Source organism: Pseudorasbora parva, chromosome 2 (genome assembly GCF_024679245.1).
Source record: "Pseudorasbora parva isolate DD20220531a chromosome 2, ASM2467924v1, whole genome shotgun sequence".
In the NCBI taxonomy this organism is placed as follows: Eukaryota; Metazoa; Chordata; class Actinopteri; order Cypriniformes; family Gobionidae; genus Pseudorasbora; species Pseudorasbora parva.
The window spans coordinates 35,337,254-35,359,587 of NC_090173.1; the positions used below are offsets into that span (position 1 = coordinate 35,337,254).

The 22,334-nt window shown below is 40.4% G+C and overlaps 1 protein-coding gene across 4 annotated transcripts in view; it reads left to right on the top strand.

Annotated features, from left to right (window-relative positions):
• The window catches only part of itga3a (integrin, alpha 3a), a 60,392-nt gene that overhangs the window by 27,379 nt on the left and 10,679 nt on the right, over positions 1-22,334 (top strand). For all 4 annotated transcript variants that reach the window (XM_067418079.1, XM_067418096.1, XM_067418088.1 and 1 more), the window contains exons 16-22: positions 4,017-4,094; positions 4,337-4,416; positions 5,027-5,104; positions 5,331-5,433; positions 10,225-10,401; positions 11,423-11,560; positions 11,730-11,843. In XM_067418079.1, the coding sequence (XP_067274180.1) occupies positions 4,017-4,094; positions 4,337-4,416; positions 5,027-5,104; positions 5,331-5,433; positions 10,225-10,401; positions 11,423-11,560; positions 11,730-11,843 (768 nt within the window). The remainder of the gene's footprint in view (positions 1-4,016; positions 4,095-4,336; positions 4,417-5,026; positions 5,105-5,330; positions 5,434-10,224; positions 10,402-11,422; positions 11,561-11,729; positions 11,844-22,334) is intronic.

The window sequence follows — 22,334 nt, forward strand, 5'->3', positions numbered from 1 at the left end:
GTAGCCTAGAAATCTAGACGTACCCTAACGGCAGAAAATCTATTCTGCCCGCGAGTGTCGTCTAGCAACTCTCAATACCTTTCTGAGCTGTAAACACCAAACTCTTGCCGGGCCAATCACATCGTGTATAGAGTCGGTGGATGGGGCCATAATGACGACGGCCAAGTTGCGTTTGCGTGCTTCTAGTAAACACAGAAACTGGCGAAAGGCGGTCTTTCGAATCAGCTTTGACTGCGACTCTGGAAGACTTGGAGTTAAGCTTTTCTCTGAGAAAAGAACAAAGAACGGCACTGAAGTCATTCTTAAAAAGGAATGATGTGTTCGGAGTTTTGCTGTCGGGATACGGTGAATGTTTAATCCATCAACAAGCTCTGTTTCACCTTCGTTGCTCTGGTTGGTTGTAGCGCTATCCTATCGCGTACAGAGGGAGTTTGAAAGACAACCGTTTATCCCGCCCCTCGGATTGAGCCCTGTCAATGGTGAGTTTCCAGACCAAACATCTTGATGTGGGTCTGGCTTGTCTGGCTAATTCCATCGGTCTGTGTCTGAGTCTGTCAGGACTCACGAGCCGCTTCGCTGAACAACTGAAATCCTCTGTGCTGTGAGCTGCTGAAATAAGCCAATCAGAGCAGAGCTCAATATTAATATTAATGACTCTTCCAAATAAGGCAAAAACAGAGCCTTACATCCTAGGGACAATTGATGACAGACACAGCCTAGCTACACCATCTCATCTTGACATGCTCAAAAAACCCATCTCCGGCGCAATAATTCCAATAAAATAAAGAATTAAATCTTTCATGTATTCATACTCTTGTGTAATCGACACACCATTCTAAATAAACCCGTCTCTTCCGTGATACCCTGAAATTTTGAATAATCCAATCTAATATGATTTCTGACCTGTAAGGTTGCCAGAATAATAATCATACACGGTGTGTTAATAGGCCAGAGGAGAACTGGCACCCCGACTGAGTCTGGTTTCTCCCGAGGTTTATTTTTCTTTTGGTTTTGGTACCTTGCCACTGTCGCCTTTGGCTAGGCTTGCTCAGTTGGGGACACTAAAATTTTGATCAAAGTCATTCAACTAATTATACAAATAAAATGTATGAATTAGGTTTAAATTAATTCAATAAACTATAATACGGATCTGCCAACATTGTCGCTATATAATAAATTAAAATAAGTTGTTAACATCACTGTTTTCTCCAGAACGACTGTACAGCCAAATCTAATTTTGATGCAGTATTATCCTGTTTGACACCGTGAAGCTGCTTTGACACAATCATGATTGTAAAAGCGCTATATAAATAAAATTGATTGATTTATTGATTGACAGCGTTTGTCCAAGGCACTTTTTACTTCAACTGTGCCTGACAGAAGAATTTATTTTTCTGAGATGATTATTACACTTTACAAATAATAGATAGCTTTTATAAAACCGTATAAGTCCTGGTGGCCGTTAAGAATTGCTATGGCAACCGTGAACACATTCCAGCTGTGGAGAGGACAGTGTTGACATTTCAGATGCGGCAGACAAACTGTGTGCGCATTTCACAAAATGATTCAGAATGAAAGTCAGCGGTCTATGGTCGGCACACGTAAACCCCAGATCAGATTAGAGAAGATCTCACGTAAACAGTCCACTGAATCTTTCAATCAGAATGACAAAAAAGTGTGCATTTAGGTTGTAGCCTACTCAAGACTAGAAGAACTCCTAACGTTACAGCAAACTAATTCTGCATTGCACAAGGTGCAAACAACCTTAGTCTTATCGAGGTTTCCATATTTGGGAAGCTTCTTAAAAATAAATTTTCCCTGAAGCAAACCCAGCAGCTTTATAGCTGCATCCATGTTAGCATGCCACGTTTGATGTGGTAATTTTACAGTAGGCATATACACAGGTTCGAAGACTCGTTCTCGCCCCCTACAGTGCAATTCGGGCTAGGTATACATCCGCGCTAAAATATCAAAGTGGAAGTCATCATAGCTTGCATAGTATAGACCCAGCTCCCAACCCAACTTTGAGAATAGATTAACGGCGATTTTTTTATCGCCCGATAAGAATCTCATGTTAACGCAGCACGTTAATGCTGATAACGGCCCACCACTAGTATAAATACATTTTCCCATGCATTTTTTAAAATCAAATTACATACATAACACATATGAAATATGGTCACCATATGGGGAATATTATAACTATGTTCTTTATTTGTGTTCCAAAAAAACCCAGAAGAGTCTTGAGGGTTTGGGATGACATGAGGATAAGAAAATTTAATACATTTTAATTTTTCGTTGATCTATCCCTTTGAGTTTCCCTTACCTAAGAGTTTAGAGGTTCAATTGGAGATGGAATTAGTAATAACACTTTTATTACTACTTTTATGTGCATTACATTGATCAAAAGTGACAGTAAAAAAAGAGAAAGAACTGAAAATATTTCTAAATAAATACAAATTTCTATTCCTAAATGTAACAGTTTCCACAAAAAATATTATGCAACACAACTGTTTTCAACATTGATAATAATAAGAAATGTTTATGAACATCAAATCTTCGAATCAGAATGATTTCTGAAGGTTCATGTAACACTGAAGATTGGAGTAATGATGCTGAAAATTTAGCTTTGACCACAGGAATAAATAAAATGTAATATATTCTAATATATTCTATATTCGATAAATAAATTCTAATAAATTTTTTTAAATGTAGTAATATTTCACAATATTACCGTTTTTACAGTTTTTATTTGAATAAATGTTACAATGGCGAGCAAAAAAGAGATTTCTTTTCAAAATATTTTTTTAAATCTTACCAACCCCAAAATTTTGAACATTCAACATTGTAAATATTAATTTAACTTAAAATCATACTGGCCCCACTTTATATAATGTGGCCTTAAGTATGGCTAAGTTTAAGGGTAGGGTTAGGTGTAAGAGAAGTACCAACTGTGTAATTACAAATGTAACTACAGAAATGAATTGCAGACGTAATTACATGCAGGTATTTTTTAAAGGGATCCCATGGTGTTGAGACTTGTATGGCTTAATATAACATAAATGATGTCTCTTACTGAATTATGTAGTAGAAAACCCATGAAAGATCTACGTTATTTAAAAAATCGATTTTATATTTGGACCATGGTCGGCGCCATTGTTTGCGTTCTAGGTTGATGACGTAGAGTGGTTGCACTACTCAATCAGCTGACGCTACCCGTAGCTATTTTTACCACAACGCAACTCGAAAATTGTTTCAGAGTTAAACAAAACCAATGAATTGCTTTGTAATTGTACTTAAAACACACTCAAACATACATGTGCACACAAACTCACCCACACAAGTCACAAACAGATCGGCGGCCGGGCACACACACCTGACAGACTGCGCTGTCTCAATCGAGATGTTGGGCTGCTCAGTCTCCACGACAGGGGCTGAATCTGAAATCGACCCCTATACCCTGAAATAGGGCATTATTTGAAGGGACGACCATTTGTAGTGTTGTCCGACATCATAGTGGACATGTTCGAGTGCACTCATTCAGTCTCACGTTGCACCGCAATAACGAGTTATCATTATTGTTCTGCATCAACCTAGAACACAAACAAAATGGCGCCGCCCATGGTACAAATATAAAATCGATTTATTAAATAATGTAGATCTTTCATGGGTTTTCTACTACATATTTCAGTAAGAGACATTATGTTATATTAAGCCATGCAAGTCTCAACACCATGGGATCCCTTTAAAATGTAAGTATAATGTAAAAACACAATGTATGTACACAATAAGTGCATTGTATCAAATGATTAATTACAATGTTAGTACATAAAGGTCACCTAATATAAAGTGTGTCCATTGTACTTTTATACATCTGTAAATAATGAATGTGAGGAATCCAACTGTTGCAGTCCTTACAGTACATAAAGTTTGAGGTGTGACCATTAGTGACTTAAAGTTTTGAACAGTAGTGTAGAAAACAACATTTTACAAAACTCCTTTTTTGTTTCTTGCAGAACTTGAAAGTTGAATGGTCTCCTGAGGTTCCTTATCTTCTGTGTACACTGGGGGACCCCTTCAAAAGAAATCAGAGAGTAAGTCCTCATAGCTATCAGTAACTTGACATGCATAGGTTTGAAGTGCATTGTTACCCAGGGATTTAAAAGTAGACATACCTTAATAGATAAACATTAGATGAGACTTTAGGATTATTTATTGCATGCATTATGTAATAATAGGATGCGAATTTGTTTAACAAAGGCATTTCTAGGAGCAGATGTAATGAACCTGTAAACAGATGTCTTTATTTTCTTGCGGGCACTTCTGTCTTTCGCAGGTTGAGATCGAAATCACCTTTGAAACGACAGGAATCACCATAGATGTGCAGGAGATTCAGACTGAACTGCAGCTCTCAACGTATGAGAAATCAGCATGATTGTTTTCAGATTCTCAAATAAGCTGAACATTTGGGGAGAGATTTTCTGCAGGAAATGAGCTCGCAAAAAAGCAATATCTCTATTAAAGACACACAATCCTGAAGAGAAACCGTTGTGCGCATGCAAACCCATTGCAGAAAAAAGATGTTTAGGATTTTTTTTAATGATATCAAATTTAAAGTTGACTTATTTTTACTAATGTATGCCGTTCAAATGTTTCCATATCATTTTATTTAAAATTGTATGTTGCATTTTGTGATGGTTTTTTTATTTGTATGAGTTATATCAGTCATTATATCACATCAAATAGCTTCAAGGTAGTACTAAATAAAAATAAATCAATGTTATGATCTCCCTCTAGGAGTTATGTAAATTTGAGCAGAATTCTATATAGAAAGAATATCCTTAACATCCCTACCCACCCACAGGAATATACAGTACATACAGCGATTCACCGCTCAGTTATGCAGCTTTAACTATTAACATATGGTTTATATGCATATCAAAGAACAATTGTCTGTGATAAAGATTTCTTCAAAGGACATGATTCAGATTTGGACACTTGCTGATGATTTAACTACACTTCCCAGGTGGAGCGATCAGACTGATCTACGGCCCCTGTCGAGAGTGCTAATGGTGGAGTACATCCTACAGCCCATCTTTAATATGTGAGCTATGCACCATTTCTATCCTTAGAGCATTTCACTGGATCTTCACTTCTGCCTTACTGCTTTTTTTAAAGTGATGTCAGAATGACTCATGTTGCACTTAAGCACTGCATACAGCCAAAAAAAAATTTTTTTTCCTGACATCAAACTTTTGTAAGAGCTATATAAAAATCAAATGAGTGTGCAAAAAAAATAATAATCTGAAAAATGTCTATTTTTCTTTTAGCCCTATCCCCAACCTTAAGACAGAATTCAGTGGCAGTGTAATAGGAGAATCAGCCATGAAAAACACCAGTGATATTGGAAGCGCAGTGGAATTCAGCTTCACGGCAAGATGCTTTTTACAGTCTAACATTGAGTCCTTATTGATGTGATGTGGCACAGTTTGCAGTTTTGGATAATTTTTCTGTAAGGAAAAAAAATACTGTGACATTTAATATACTGCTTTTTGGAATGGGATTTTGGAGCAATGAGATTTTACTCTAGGCAAAGCTATCTAGTACAATGAAAATAGAAGCCAAATAATTTATTAAATATCTTTTTGCTTGCTGCAAATGCAACTAGTTAGGACATAAGCTCAGATGTTGTACTTTAGAACTTCAAGGAAGGACACATTATATATGGAAATGTTTCACTATCATTTCACAGCCCTAAACCCTAAATAATTTTTGCCTTCATTTTGAGCACAAGGAGGAGATAATGAGTCACCTCAAAAGAACTGGACTAGGGAGGACGAAACCTTGATGCCCAGGAAGCTGATAAATTAGTGCATTATCAGGGTATATATATATATATATATATATATATATATATATATATATATATATATATATATATATATATATATATATATAATGCACTAAACAGAGATCATGAGATCAGAGAACATTATCAGAGATCATCCGCGCTTGAGAGAGAGCTCGCATACATATGGTTGCCAGATTGTATATGTTTAGGTATACGTGTTCTTTCTCTGTGTGTATATATATATATATTATATAGTGTATATATATATTATATAGTGTATATATATATATTATATAGTGTGTATATATATATATATATATATATATATATATATATATATATATATATATATATATATATATATATATATATATATATATATATATATGGGCAACATGGCGACCAGCATTCGAACCCCTCACCCGTATGTATTTTCAATGGCATATTATAAACTTACGAGAATACTTTAATGAGCACATATATAGTGCCTTGCGAAAGTATTTGCCCCCCTTGAACTTTGCGACCTTTTGCCACATTTCAGGCTTCAAACATAAACATATAGAACTGTATTTTTTGTGAAGAATCAACAAGTGGTACACAATCATGAAGTGGAATGAAATTTATTGGATATTTCAAACTTTTTTAACAAATCAAAAACTGAAAAATTGGGCGTGCAAAATTATTCAGCCCCTTTACTTTCAGTGCAGCAAACTCTCACCAGAAGTTCAGTGAGGATCTCTGAATGATCCAATGTTGACCTAAATGACTAATGATGATAAATAGAATCCACCTGTGTGTAATCAAGTCTCCGTATAAATGCACCTGCACTGTGATAGTCTCAGAGGTCCGTTTAAAGCACAGAGAGCATCATGAAGAACAAGGAACACACCAGGCAGGTCCGAGATACTGTTGTGGAGAAGTTTAAAGCCGGATTTGGGTACAAAAAGATTTCCCAAACTTTAAACATCCCAAAGAGCACTGTGCAAGCGATAATATTGAAATGGAATGAGTGTTAGACCACTGCAAATCTACCAAGACCTGACCGTCCCTCTAAACTTTCAGCTCATGCAAGGGGAAGACTGATCAGAGATGCAGCCAAGAGGCCCATGGCCATGATCACTCTGGATGAACTGCAGAGATCTACAGCTGAGGTGGGAGACTCTGTCCATAGGACAACAATCAGTCGTATACTGCACAAATCTGGCCTTTATGGAAGAGTGGCAAGAAGAAAGCCATTTCTTAAAGATATCCATTAAAAGTGTCGTTTAAAGTTTGCCACAAGCCACCTGGGAGACACACCAAACATGTGGAAGAAGGTGCTCTGGTCAGATGAAACCAAAATTGAACTTTTTGGCAACAATGCAAAACGTTATGTTTGGCGTGAAAGCAACACAGCTCATCACCCTGAACACACCATCCCCACTGTCAAACATGGTGGTGGCAGCATCATGGTTTGGGCCTGCTTTTCTTCAGCAGGGACAGGGAAGATGGTTAAAACTGATGGGAAGATGGATGGAGCCAAATACAGGACCATTCTGAAAGAAAACCTGATGGAGTCTGCAAAAGACCTGAGACTGGGACGGAGATTTGTCTTCCAACAAGACAATGATCCAAAACATAAAGCAAAATCTACAATGGAATGGTTCAAAAATAAACATATCGAGGTGTTAGAAAGGCCAAGTCAAAGTCCAGACCTGAATCCAATCGAGAATCTGTGGAAAGAACTGAAAACTGCTGTTCAGTCTCTCGATGTGCAAAACTAGAGACATACCCCAAGCGACTTAAAGCTGTAATCGCAGCAAAAGGTGGTGCAACAAAGTATTAACTTAAGGGGGCCGAATAATTTTGCATGCCCAATTTTTCAGTTTTTGATTTGTTAAAAACGTTTGAAATATCTAATAAATGTTGTTCTACTTCATGATTGTGTCCCACTTGTTGTTGATTCTTCACAAAAATTACAGATTCATATCATTATGTTTGAAGCCTGAAATGTGGCATGAGGTCGCAAAGTTCAAGGGGGCCGAATACTTTCGCAAAGCACTATATATGTGCTCATTAAAGTATTCTCGTAAGTTTATAATATGCCATTGAAAATACATACGGGTGAGGGGTTTGAATGCTGGTCGCCATGTTGCCCCTATATAGAAGAAACAACATTGTGTCTGCAAATCCAGCACTTGAGACTTGATTACAAACAATTCCGCGGTGAAACATAAAAAACGTTCTTCCCCACGTGAGCTGGAACTTCATTAAAAAGTAGGGGAAGTATCACACATTCCTAATAATATGATCCAAAGGAAGCTTATGAAATTACTCTGTTCTTCCACAATATCTTGCTATCTTCTTCCACATGTTTATTGCTGCTGGCTAGTGATCGACAGAACAGCTCCATGAGTCAGTGGGCAGGGCTACTGAATTAGACTCGCTGTAGAGGCGGTGTTTCGTAGCGCTATGATGTAAGAATGAAGCTCACGATCGTTTTCTGGGCCTGGTGTCTATAAAAGCTTTTCTTTAACTAAAAAGGAAGTTTTCAACTCTGAAACTTACAGGATTATCTTGACCATGACCTTTTATATATCAAAAGTTGTTGATTTTAAAATTCATCACCCCTTTAATGAAAACAGTGAACTCATTATAAACAAGTTCATTGGAAAGAAATCATAACTAACTAATTAGCTATCAAAAAATTAATTATAAAAATAGTTATAAATTAGTTAAATTAGTTTAATGTGTTTAATAAACAATTTTTTAAATTTCAAATGTTTAATAATCATAAACTTGGTATTATGTGAAAGCTTAAACTCTCAAAAATCACCCTGTCTTGCAATTGTTTTATAAAACATTAAAATTATGAACATCACATTACTGAACTTAAACTATTTTAAGAACAGGGTATTGATAAATTATGAATTATTATAATACTATATATATATATATATATATATATACAAATAGTGCTTGTTATGGTCGATCTTTTGCATCTATCACAAACAACAACGGCAACAGACTCGCTGAATGAAAAGGCAATGTAACTTTCTGACAGTATGGAACAGCAGAAATATGTTGGTAATATAAAGAAAAATAAAAAGTATTTTCTTTAACTACTCTACGCTAAGTGTGAGCTCAGAATCTTGGGACATGTGCTTTTCACAGCCGGTGGAAACGATTTGGGATAGGACTCAGGCAGAAATCATGTTCATGGATGTGGTTAATAGCGTTACTTTAGTATGAAGGAGAGCAGGACAGAGTGCTGTGGAGCTGAGCAAGGCCACTGGAGCTAATGTTACTCAAACACACGGTTCACAAGCACTGGGACTTTTATTATGACGGGACGGGACACTGTCACACTATTTCCACTTTTCCAGTCATGAGTATGAGGTAACTCAGCTTTGTTTATAATATTAGATACATTTAAGTGAGTTTAAAATGATGTTATGACGTTACTCTGTGCGTTCGCTGTGACACTTGTTGCACACATAGAGAAGCTTTAAAAAGTAGTGTAACCATAGTTGCCTGTAACCTGTAATAATGAGTTAAAATATATAGGTTATAAAAACACAAACCAACCTTCCCACATGTGAAAGGTTATCCCATGTTTTCGGGAAATTAAATTGCGTCGGGTTTTACAGACATAGATACTGCACAGTTTTTTTTTAAGCGAATGATGACGGCAACTGAAGTGTTGACGTGCCTGGAGGGGTTGAATGAGGTATCTATGTGTACATATCTATGATTTGAAATGCACTTATTCCTGTTGGATTTTTCATGACAGAATAGTGCATAAGTATGTAAATTGGGGCACACCTTGTATCATTCAGTTTTTCTGCACATTCCAAAAAAAAAATGTTTGTCATGACATGATGTGACTTTTTTTGCCATAGGCCTGCTGCTGTTTTGGAGTGGGATTTTGGACAAATGAGATTTCAGGCTAGGTCAAGCTAATTAGCACAATTCCACAGGAAATAGAAACCAAATGTCTTGTTGCTTGCCGGAGACACAACTGGTTAGAACCGTTGTCAGTGTCACATGATCCTTTAGAAATTCTAGTATGCTTATTTGGTACTCGAGTATTATTAGTACTAAATTAGCATGTAAAAATCAAAAATGTTTCTTGAGCACTAAATCAACATTTTAGAATGAATTCTGAAGGATCAAAACTGGAGTAATGATTTAAAAAAAAATCAGCTCTATCATCACAGAAATAAATTACATTTGAAAATATATTAAATTAGAATACAGTTCATTTAAATTGTAATATTATTTCACAATATCACTGGTTTTACAGTATTTGTGCTAAAATAAATGAAGCCTTGGTGAACATAAGCATAAATTTTTTTAATTATTCCTTATTTTGTTTTATTCTTTGTCTGTAGGTGGACCTTTCTGGAAAACCTCTGGGAAATATGGGGTTTCTGGAAGTAATCTTTCAGTGGCCTTATGCCGTGTCTAATCAGAAGTGGCTGCTTTACCTGTCAGAGATTGAGATGATAGGGCCGTCCAAGCCCTCCTGTGTCCCTGAAAATAACGTTGTAAACCCCCGTAATCTTACAGTAAGTGATCAGATGTATGTGTGTCACCATCACTAATTATTTTTCTGCAATACAGTGTTGATGACAGAAAAGTTTAGCAGAATCCAGCCAGTTGAATCCCTCAGAGAAGCTGCAGAGGAAATAATGCTGGGACTGGGACTTCCTCCTTTCCCAGAACTATATTACCCACAGTTCCCACCGCAATCTCACTCAATTTACAAAGCAATTTATTTTCAAAAAGTCCATCTCCTAATATAAAACAGAGGGCAATTCATGGACTATCTATCGTTCTGTGCCTATACATCAGTGAAAAATTGGTAGAACATCTAGATCTCCTAAGCATAAGAACTTGAGAGAATATCCATGCAGAATATAAAATATTTAAATTCAACATAATGCATGATTATTGATATGAGAATTGTGTAATGTGAAACGTAATGTAACAGAGCACTGCAGTGACGTATATTTGTAGGCCAAACCATAAATTAGCATCACCCTGATTCCTCTCGACAAAAATCTAGGATTTTTCAATTGGCTTTTGGATTACAGTCTAAACATTTATAGCCTAATTGTAGGCGATAAATTAACAACAACACAGCCGCATGACTTCAACATCACCAGCATTAAGTTTCGGACTCTTTCAGCCTTTAAAAAAAATGTATACCAGAAATGTATAACAGAATGAGGTTGTGAAAGCAGGCTAGTACTTTGGTTTTCCTGTTCACATTATGACATTTAATATCCCTGAAAATGTCTGTAGTCTAATTTAGCCATTTGCTAAATGCAATTGCCCTTTTTAAGACAAGTAAAAGCTTTAAAAAACGGGGTTATTACTAATGCATTTATGTCTGTGAATAAAACATTTCAGACAACAAAAAAAAAACCCACTGATTTTGGGACGATGGAACTAAAGGTGCTATAATGCTAACTTGTTTCCAGGTTTTGGCCTACAAAAATATGTAATTCCTCCAGCACTCTACTGTCATGCACTTCATGTAATGTTCATGTCAATGTGATGGACGTGTTACCTCCTGTGGATTAGGTGTCAGAGCACAAGTCTAGGAGGAGGAAAAGAGATGAGGGCTCCTTGGAGCCTGAACAAACTGAACCGCAGGGCTTACCGAACCTACAGGCCGTACCGAACCTGCAGGCCGTCCAGACGAGACAGTTTAAAACCCTGGTGAGCATATCCGTCTCCCTCAACCATTGTTCTGTTGCTAAGCAACTGTATGATTCTAGCATGGCATGCCTCCTCTGATACTTTGCATGATATAGTATGCAACAGAGACCAGACAAAGACAAAATTAAGAGTGTTTTGGCTGTCACTGCTCTTTCTCTCTCAATATCAGGACTGTACCAAGGGTACTGCCCTCTGTCAGACATTCACCTGCCCTTTGCTTGGCATGGACACCTCGGCCACTCTCATTGTCAGAGCACGCCTATGGAACAGCACAATGCTTGAGGTCAGAGCTCCATTTTCATTTGAAACTTCACATCCTCATCTCATTACTGCAAGCTTGTCACATACCAGACTCTCAAGGATAAATCCCACACTTGCTTTGTGACAATGTGTTTATGAAGTGGTATGAATGATTTAATTTGTTACACCAGGTCCAGTCCTTCAGAATACACTTTGGCTTAAACGGTGGCCCCAAGTATTTGGACACTTAGGACAGACAGAAAAACCATTAGAAACATAATATAAACCTAAAGTGGCATCTACAAACAAGTAGTGCTCGACTTATTCTCAAAACTAACTTCACTTTTCTAAGTGAAGATTACTTTTAACTGGCTCCAATGTAATTTTTAATGGATGTTTAAAATCAGTGATATCACCTCAAATACTTCTTCATATTAACATTGAAAATGTTCCACTGACATTAACAACCATAAAGTGGGCAAATAATGTTTGCCTTAATTTTGAACAAAGTATCTTGTTTTATCATCTAAAACCTAATAGAATTATTGTGCTAATTATTTGGGGTCGGTAAGCATCTTATGATCAGCAAGGATGCATTTTCTTGCATGAAAATACAGTAAAAACTATAATATTATGAAATGGTTCTGTCAAATTGTAATCGCAACGTTTGTGTTTATATAATATATGTGTGTATATAGCTTAACAAATTTATCAGACCACCACCCAATGTAAGGTTTGTGCTACAGCTGCAACAGTTTTAGTGATTATCAGAATTATTTTTTATGTTTCTGTAATGGTTAATCCACCTGTATGTGTAAACTCTTTAGTCACAGTTGGCCAAGTCAGAGTCCGGACTTGAATCCTATTGAACATATACGGCATTTAGTGGATTCAAAGATAGATCGCACAAACATTTAATCAAAAGCAAGTTATTAGAAAATAATAATAATTTTACATATACATATATATATTCATACAGTCAGTGGACTAGAAGTAGCCTAGAAATTTAGACCCTAGCGGCAGCAAATCTAATCTGCCTCGAGTGTAGCAACTCTCAATACACTTCTTAGCTGTAAAAAACAAACTCTGGTCGGGCCAATCACATCGTGTATAGAGTAGGTGGGCGGGGCTTAACATAATGACAGCCAAGTTGCGCTTGCGTGTTACTAGTAAACACAGAAGCTGGCGAACGCAGTCTTTCGAATCAGCTCTGACCGAGACTCTGGAAGACTTGGAGTTAAGCTTTTCTCTGAGAAAAGAACAAAGAACGGCACTGAAGTATTCTTAAAAAGGGAAGATGTTTTCAGAGTTTTGCCAACCGGATACAGCGATTGTTTAATCTATCAACGAGCTCCGCTTCACCTTTGTTGCTCTGGTTGGTTGTAGCGCTACCCTATCGCGTGCAGAGGGAGTTTGAAAGACAACCGTTTATCCCGCCCCTCGGATTGAGCCCTGTCAATGGTGAGTTTCCAGACCAAACATCTTGATGTGGGTCTGGCTTTTCAGGCAGTAAAATTGATACAAATTTGGGACCAAAATTATTCAGACACTTTGACCTGACCATTTTTTGCTTAAGTTGCTTATGCTCATGGTATCTTTTACACCACAGACTGAACAAAATGAAACATTGCTTGGTAATTGGTTAACCTAAATTGGTATTTGAACCAAAAAAGCAAAGTGCTTTTGATCTTCTTTTTGCTTTAAATGATGTGCAGAAAATATTGGAGGTTTACCCTTCAATAAGTAAGTTAATTGTCCCATCATTTACAACACAACCGAATTATTCAAGCGCTTCCATGCTCGCAAAATGCGTTTTTTTTAAACTTTTAAACAGGAAATGATGGAATTTTACCACACATTTTTACAGCGGATCTATTCGAACGGGAATAGTATTACTCAAGGTCATTTTTCCAGACCTTTTTCCAGAAGGTAAAAGTCTATAATTTTTACTGACATTGTACATAATGATTACTGAGATGGGACATTCGGACAGGACTAAAATCACAGAGAACCTCTGGTAATAATTACTTTACCCCCCCACATCCCTATATTAAACCAATCCTGTCTGAATAGGGCTTAATTTACTGTGGTGGTCAAAATTGCATAGTTAATATGATCAAATATGGCTGTAAATAAATAAATTGTCTTGGTTACGTATGTAACCCTAGTTCCCTGAGGGAACGAGACGCTGCGTCGAAACGCTGTGAGAACGCTTATACCCACATCGCCATGGGACCAAGTGCCTCGTATGTGTGAAGCCATAGCGCACACGACTACGAGAGTACCTGCGCCCCAACAGTAGATGCCAAATCTAACTCATAGAATCTGACAAAGGTCAGCGGAGACGACCAGCCTGCCGCATTACAAATGTCTTGGAGGGAAGCCCCCGACAAAAGTGCTTTAGAAGCAGCCATACCCCTGGTAGAATGCGCCCGGACAGCCAGTGGAGACGGCTGTCCGACCGCCTCATAAGCAAGTGAGATGGCCTCGACCACCCACTTGCTCATTCTCTGCTTAGATACCGGAGCCCCCTTTTTCTGGGCTCCGAAACAGACGAACAGTTGATCGGTCTTTCTCCACAGGGCAGCTCTGTGGACATACGTATCTAACGCCCTGACAGGGCACAGCAGATTTAATCTTTCCTGGTCTGACGTCATGAAAGGAGGAGGACAGAAGGCTTGAAGAGTAATGGGACCCCGTGGGCTCATAGGAACCTTGGGGATGTAACCTGGTCTGGGATGCAGAAAAGCCTTTACCATACCAGGCGCAAACTCTAGGCATGAGGGCCCTACCGACAGGGACTGAATATCTCCTATTCTTTTGAGAGATGAGATGGCCAAAAGAAAGATGGTTTTCAAGGTGAGGAACTTCTCTGACACCTCCTCTAAGGGTTCAAACGGAGGCTCAGATAAGCCCCGCAAAACAATGGCCAAGTCCCATGCCGGGACCCTCGAGTGCATAACCGGCCTCAACCTTAAGGTACCACGGAGGAAACGTGTTATAAGAGGGTGTCTTCCCAAAGACACTCCACCCAAAGGGACGTGGAAGGCAGCCAGGGCCGCCACGTACACCTTTATTGTGGAGGGGGTCAACCCTGCCGAGAACCTTGCCTGCAGAAACTCCAGCACTGTACCAACCGGGCAGTTAACTGGGTCCCACTGGCGTTCTCTGCACCATGCTGAGAAAAGTTTCCATTTCAAAGCGTACAGCTTTCTCGTGGACGGAGCTCTGGAGTGAAGGATGGTCTCAACGACCTCGGCCGAGAGACCCTCCTCTATGAGCCTGGCCCCCTCAGAGGCCAGGCCCACAGTTTCCACAACTCTGGGCGTGGGTGCAGGAATCTCCCACCCGCCTGAGAGAGTAGATCCCTCCTGGTCGGAATCTCCATCGGAGAGCCTTCCAAGAGAGATATCAGGTCCGAGAACCAAATTCTGGTCGGCCAGTACGGAGCCACTAGAAGTACCTGGGCCCCGTCCCGGCGTACCCTTTCCAGAACTCCTGGAAGCAAGACAATCGGGGGGAAGGCGTACAGGGGCAGCCTTGGCTACTCCTGTACCATGGCATCCAACCCCAGCGGGGCTGGATGGGACAGAGAGAACCACTGAGGACAGTGAGAATTCTCTGCCGAAGCAAACAGGTCTATCTCTGCTTTCCCATATTTCTTCCATAGTAGCTCCCCCACCTCGGGGTGGAGTCTCCACTCCCCGGGCCTCGGCCCCTGCCTCAACAGGATGTCCGCTTCCTGATTTAGGACCCCTGGGATATATACCGCTCTGATGGACAGCAATTTCCCCTGGGCCCACAGGAGGATCCGACATGCCAATTTGTCCAATGGATGGGACCTCCCTGGTGATTTATATAGGCGACCACCGATGTGTTGTCTGTCCTGACTAACACATGATGGCCCCTGAGGTCGGGCAGAAACTGTTTCAATGCAAGAAACACTGCGAGCATCTCTAGCCGATTTATGTGCCAGTGCCGCTGATGTTCCTGCCATAGACCCTGGGATGAATGGCCACTCATGGTCGCACCCCAGCCCGTGGTAGAGGCATCTGTCGTTAGCGTTACGCGATGAACATGAGCCCCCAACACGGAACCCTGGGACAGAAACCCCGGGTTTTTCCACATGACCTGAGCACGTAGGCATCGCCGCGTGACTTTGATCGTGCGGAGCGGATTTCCCCTCAGGGAGAATCCTTTTGTTTTGAGCCACCACTGTAGCAGCCTCATGTTCAGTAGGCCAAAAGGTATTACGTTGGACGCTGCTGCCATGAGACCTAACAGTTTCTGGAACTGTTTCACAGTGACGGCCCGGTCTAGCTTCTGTTCTTTGACTGCTGCCAGGATCGATGTTATGCGTGTTGGTGATAATTGCGCCCGCATAGTTACCGAGTCCCATTTCACACCTAGAAAAGTGGTTCTCTGAGCCGGAGAAAGCACACTCTTCTTGGCGTTCAGCCTCAACTCCAATTTCGACATGTGTGCAAGAACAGCATCTCGATGCTGAACCGCCATCTATTCTGTATGCGCTAGAATCAGCCAATCGTCGATATAATTCAGTATGCGGACGCCCTGCAGACGCAACGGCGCCAGAGCTGCATCCACACACTTGGTGAATGTGCGGGGTGACAGTGCTAGACTGAAGGGAAGTACCCGATACTGGTATGCCTCTCCCCCGAAGGCAAACCTCAGGAACTTCCTGTGATGTTGAAGGATGGAGACATGAAAATACGCATCTTTGAGGTCTATGGTGACAAACCAATCCTCCGATTTGATCTGCGATACAATCTGTCTGAGTGTGAGCATCTTGAACTTGAGCTTGGCCACGGAGCGATTTAATAGACGCAGATCTAATATCGGGCGTAAGCCCCCATCCTTTTTTGGCACGATGAAGTAACGGCTGTAAAACCCAGACTCTCTGCCGGTAGGAGGAACCCTCTCTATAGTCCCCTTTCGCAGGAGTGTCTCTACTTCCTGTGCCATCACCAGAGCCTGCTCCGGGCCCACCTATGTGGGTAGGACACCGCTGAAAGGAGGTGGCCTCCTTTTGAATTGAATGGCGTACCCCCTTTCGATTATCTGCAGGACCCAACGAGATATATTTGATAGACGTTTCCATTCGTCTAGAAAATGTACTAAGGAAACCAGCCTCTCGAGGCTGGCCTCTGGTGTACTTTGAACAGCAAGCACAGCGCCCTGAAGCGGCGAACCGGCAGGGAACAACTGACTTGACTGCTTGGGAGCCCCCCGAGGGGGGCGCGGACCACCCTCGGGTGGCCCACGGAGACTGACTGCGCCCGGGCATTGCCCAGAGGTACCGTTGGCAGGGGTAAACACCGTTTCCCTCAGCTAACCACCCTCAGCGTCCTGACGGTTCTGGCGTCAGGAACGCTTAGACGAGGCCTTCTTGGCGATCAGGACTATCCTCAGATCAGCCCTGCCCCTTGAAGGCCTCGCCTGAGAGCGCCGCCCCCCGTCCCCGCGCTGAGGGGGAGTTCGGGTGGCGACGCTCTGCTTTTGTTGAGCCCTGTGCGAGGAGCTCGTACTCGGTTTGGGCTGCTTGGTGTCAGCAGCAGCCCCAGGGACCTGGACCCGGAGAGGGAGGAACTGCTTCAGCGCCGCAGCTTGCTTTTCCGACTCCTGGAACCTCTCGGTGACAGTGTGAACTGCGTCACCGAAGAGGCCACCAGGAGAAAGCGGCGCTTTTCTCCCTCTCCTTGATGTCTGTGGGGTTGAGCCAAAGGTGCCTCTCCGTGGCCACCAGGGCTACCATAGAGCGGCCAACACATCTGGCCATCTCCTTGGTGGCCCGGAGAGCTAAATCAGCAGATGTTCTCAGCTCAGCTACAATATCTCCCCCCACTTCATCACTACCATCCAAGTCCCTCAGCAGGTCAGCCTGATACGCCTGCACGATAGCCATCGTGTGCAGGCATGCGGCAGCCTGACCTACTGCCGAGTACGCTTTGCCCACCAATGCCAACGTTGTCTTTAAGGGTCTGGTGGGCAAAGTCGGGGCCTTCAGGGACGATGCCGAGGAAGGCGAGAGATGGCTCGCAAACGTCTCTTCAACCTTTGGCATCGCCCCATAACCGTACTGTTTCAGCCCGGCGATGTTGCTGTAGAACGAAGTCCGCAGGCTGAAAACTCGATATGATGCCGGTCGCCTCCATGATCTTGCCACCTCAGTGTGCAAGTCATGGAAGAACGGCAGGCCCCGCCGCTGAGGCTCTGAAGCGCGAGAAGGCAGGAATCTTTCGTCTAATTTACTGCAACGCTTTCTTCCTGCCTCAGATCTCTCAGTGGGCCAGTCGATGTTCAGTCTGGCCACTGCTCACGTCAGAACCTCAACAAGCTCCTCGCTCGCAGGGGACTGAAGTGGCGAATCTTCAGTCTCGATGCTTTCAATGTCCACCTCCTCGGAGCTGGATAGTTGAAGCACCGGCGACTCTCTCGGGGGGGAAGAAACCGCCATGCGTGCTTCCATGCCCCGAGAAGAGCCGCTGGACGGTGCAGGTGAGGGCAGAGATAAGGCAGCGCCCGTCTCAAACCCCTCTGCAACGTCCAATTGTGATCCCCACGACTGCAGCCTCCGCTCTGCCTCGGCAGCAGCGGGACCAGAGCCGTGGGGAACACGAGCCGAAGCACCCTCCTCAAAGAGTGCCCGGCGGGAGCGCAGCGTTCTTAATGGTAGCTTTTTACAATGCTCACAAGCAGCCCCCTCGAGGGCTGCCTGGGCATGCTGCGCTCCCAAGCAGGCAACACACAGAGAGTGTGTATCCCCACCCGTGATGTAGCGTGGGCAGGGATGAACACACCTCTTGAAATTGCTGCTTTCACTCGCCATTTCGATCTATATATTTTCTCTTTTTTTGTTAATATAATGAATATTTAACAAAAGGGTGGAAAATTATTGTATATAGACAGACAAAAACACCAAATAGACAGACAGGTTCACACAGATCGCTTGCTGAAGGCACAGAAGCTAGTTCCTGTTTGTTTTCACGGACGCTTTATAGCTTCCAGTCGATGACGTCATCACGCCGACGATCGATCGAACTTCCGATGGAATGGTTCTACACGCGCTTCACGACGCATTAACGCAGAGGCGTTCTCACAGCGTTTCGACGCAGCTCGAGTTCCCCGAAAGGGAACTGCATTTTTTAATCCTCTTGATCTTTTTTTTTTTTTTTTGTTATCACAAAAATACAACCTTTCATTAAAGTAAAAGAATGGTCAGTGGTCAGATGAAACTATAAAAAAAGTGTTTTGGCAGCAAATCTACCAGAAGGGATTGGTGCAAACAGGAATAAAAAGTAATCCATGTCCACTGCTAGAAATACAGCTGGAACTTTAATGTTGAGGGTCTATTTTTTTGCTGGAGGGCCTAGGGACATCTTGTTTAGATACACGGAAGCTTCTGCCATGGCCATCCCAGTTCCCTGACCTGAACCCTATAGAGAATGAGTGACTGAACTGAAGAGAAGAGAAGAAGCACCAATATAAATCTGGGAATCTGAAGGATCTGGAGAGATTCAGTATGGAGGAATGGTCTCTGATCTCTTGTCAGATGTTTTCCAAACTCATCAGGCATTATAGAAGAAGACTCAGAGCTGTTATCTTGGGAAAAGGAGGTTGCAAAAAGTATTTAATAGAAGGGTGCCAACAATTGTGGCAAATGTGTTTTGGAGAAAAGCATTTATTTCATAATGTGATTTACCCCCCATTTTCATTTTTTTTTTACTTGAAACCTTTTTATGAAAGGTTAGATTTTTATGATTGTTTTGAATAAAAGATAAAAGATAAACAATGCCGATTTATTTTTTACAGCCATATTTGATTATATTTACCAGAAGTGCCAACAATTTTGACTACCCCTCTATCTGACATTATCATGAGATCATAAGATTAATTTGTTTTAACACTTTCACACTATATTGCCATTTTCTAAACTATAGCGAATAAACTGTGATCATGTGAGAAAATGTTGAAGGTGTCTGAATAAATTTTGGTTTGACTGACTTATAGAGTGCACAGCATAACCCCCTCTGAAAATTCAGCAGTTAATCTTAACCTAGAAGACATGTTAGGAAGTCTGCTTAATCAATTACCAAGGAAGCACGGCAAAATTATTCAGGAAAATAAGATTCTTATTAAAATGATAAAATGTTGCTTTGCAAAAATGAGTAGACCCTTCTGAAAGCTACTGAAAAAATATTTTAAAAAATCTGGTGTAAGTTTAAGGGAATTTTTGATCAACAGGTTAGTATATTGAACAAAAACATTTAAAGAGAAATAATTTTTTGACAATTAAAAGTGTTATATAGCCCACTAAATCATTTGCAGACTTAATGCTGACAACAATGAAAACCACATGGGAGAGAACTATCAGGAAACATATATCTTAGCACAAAGGAGGACAGTAGTCAGTGGCAGAACTAGACTTTTATACATGGGGTGGCCAGGGTTACTTTAGGGGGTCCATAGATCGTGAAATATTATAATGAGAAACACTTAAGTTTTCATTGTTTTGACCGATTTAACTTGTATTCTAATAAATAAGCAACCAAATTGTCTTTATTTTAATGGACATTCCACAGCAAAAACAACAAGTAGGCTATACATTTTAAACAATATTGAATACAAATGAACAGTCAGCCATGAAGTGAGAAAAGTGCTAAGAAAGAAGAGCTAGAAGGTTCAGGTCTAACAGTATTCAGGGAGGCCTACAGAAATTGAACAATAAAATAAATAAAATAATAATAAAATAACATTACATAATTTTGTATAAATTAATTAATGTTTAAACTAGCTACAAAAGTTATTCAGTAAAAATCATTGGATGTTATTAATTTATTTTTTGCTCTTTGATTAATTTAATGAAAGACTGAAGGAGGTGCGGTGAACTTAAAGACCAAATGCCCATGTTGAATCTAATATACATGCATCCGATTTCACATCTCTACTGCTTACATTCGGTTAAGACATAGCCGACTGTGTTTACTAAGATACTTGCTATTTTTGGCATATTTATCCATTTAAGCGCAAGACATGCTCTCTTTATTTGCGCTATGGATAAAGCATCATATGCCACGCACCAGACACGTCGCGTGACAGTTTTCAAGGCGGCAATGCAAAACAGTAAATCAAATCACCATACAGGTGAAAAGGTTCACTTCAACAATGAAAAAAGTGGCATCGATGTGTTTTGCTGTAAAAACTGCACAAATTGAAACAAAAAAACAAACTATAGGCTAATATCTTTTCATAAACACAGACTTTACACAGAAAGAAAAATACTTAAAGTCTATACACTAGTCTAGGGTGAAGTCATTATACATTATCAACGTTTTAAGACAAATTGTGTTTTGTAATAGAATACTATGAATGGAGGTGCAGGATTGAACCACTTTTATTATTAATCATCTGTTTGGCAACTAACTTTAATAATCTCTTAATATTCAACGTTAATACATGAACAATGTGCCTCGCTGCTGCACGTCAACAGTGTGCTTCTTTCAATAGGATGTGAAATGGAAATGGCGATCTAAATTTTGGGGTGGTATCCAGGGTGGCCAGTCAGAGTTCAGGGGTGTCCAGTGCCACCCTGGACACCCCTCTGACTCTGCCACAGACAGTAGTACAATAGGATCAACAAATCATTGTTTTAAGTGTGAAATAGTAAAAGTAATACAATTAAAAAACAATGGACTTAAATAATCCCCTAAAATAATCAGGCATTCATTTTAAGCTTTCATTTAGTGATGAATGATTTTCTTTTTGCTAGACAAAGGAGCAGGAGAAACACAAAACAAAGTGTCTCAGAGCCAGCAAAAGCTATGAAAAGAGTGACTGTTTATCTTACAGAGTAAGATGCAGCCTGCAAAACTGACATGCATGGTTGTTGTCCACACTGGAACTATCTACTGTTGCCAAAGCACAATAAAGTCATTTAGCCTTTTCCCAGGCCCATATTTACAAAATATAAATTCTGGGAATCCGTACTCTGGTCTAATGAGACCAAGTCAATCATTTTGTATCTAACAGCATCTTATATGTTATGGTGTTGCAAGAGGAGCACTCTTGAGCACCTGTGGGGTATTTTGCAGAGACAATTTAAGCAGCACTCCCCATTAAAGATCAAGGCATCTAAGGAGGTCATCATCCAGGAGTTAAACAGAACAGATGTGACCATTTGTCATGAACTTGTACACTGTGCCAAAAAAAGGATCAGAGCAGCATACTTAAAATGCTAAGAATATGCTAGATTAATATACTTTTGTTGATTTAAATCTACTCATTTGTGAAAACCTCCATTTAAACAAAAAAATATTTTACAGATAATTTAGTGACATCTCAGTTTTTATTAAGTATATATTTAATACATTTCAATTTTGCCATCTTGCATTAGGTATCATTAAAGGTTCCGTTCTTAGCGATTCCATCTTTCAAACTTTAGTTAGTGTGTAATGTTGCTGTTAGAGCATAAATAATACCTGTAAAATTATAAACTCAAAGTTCAATGCCAAGCGAG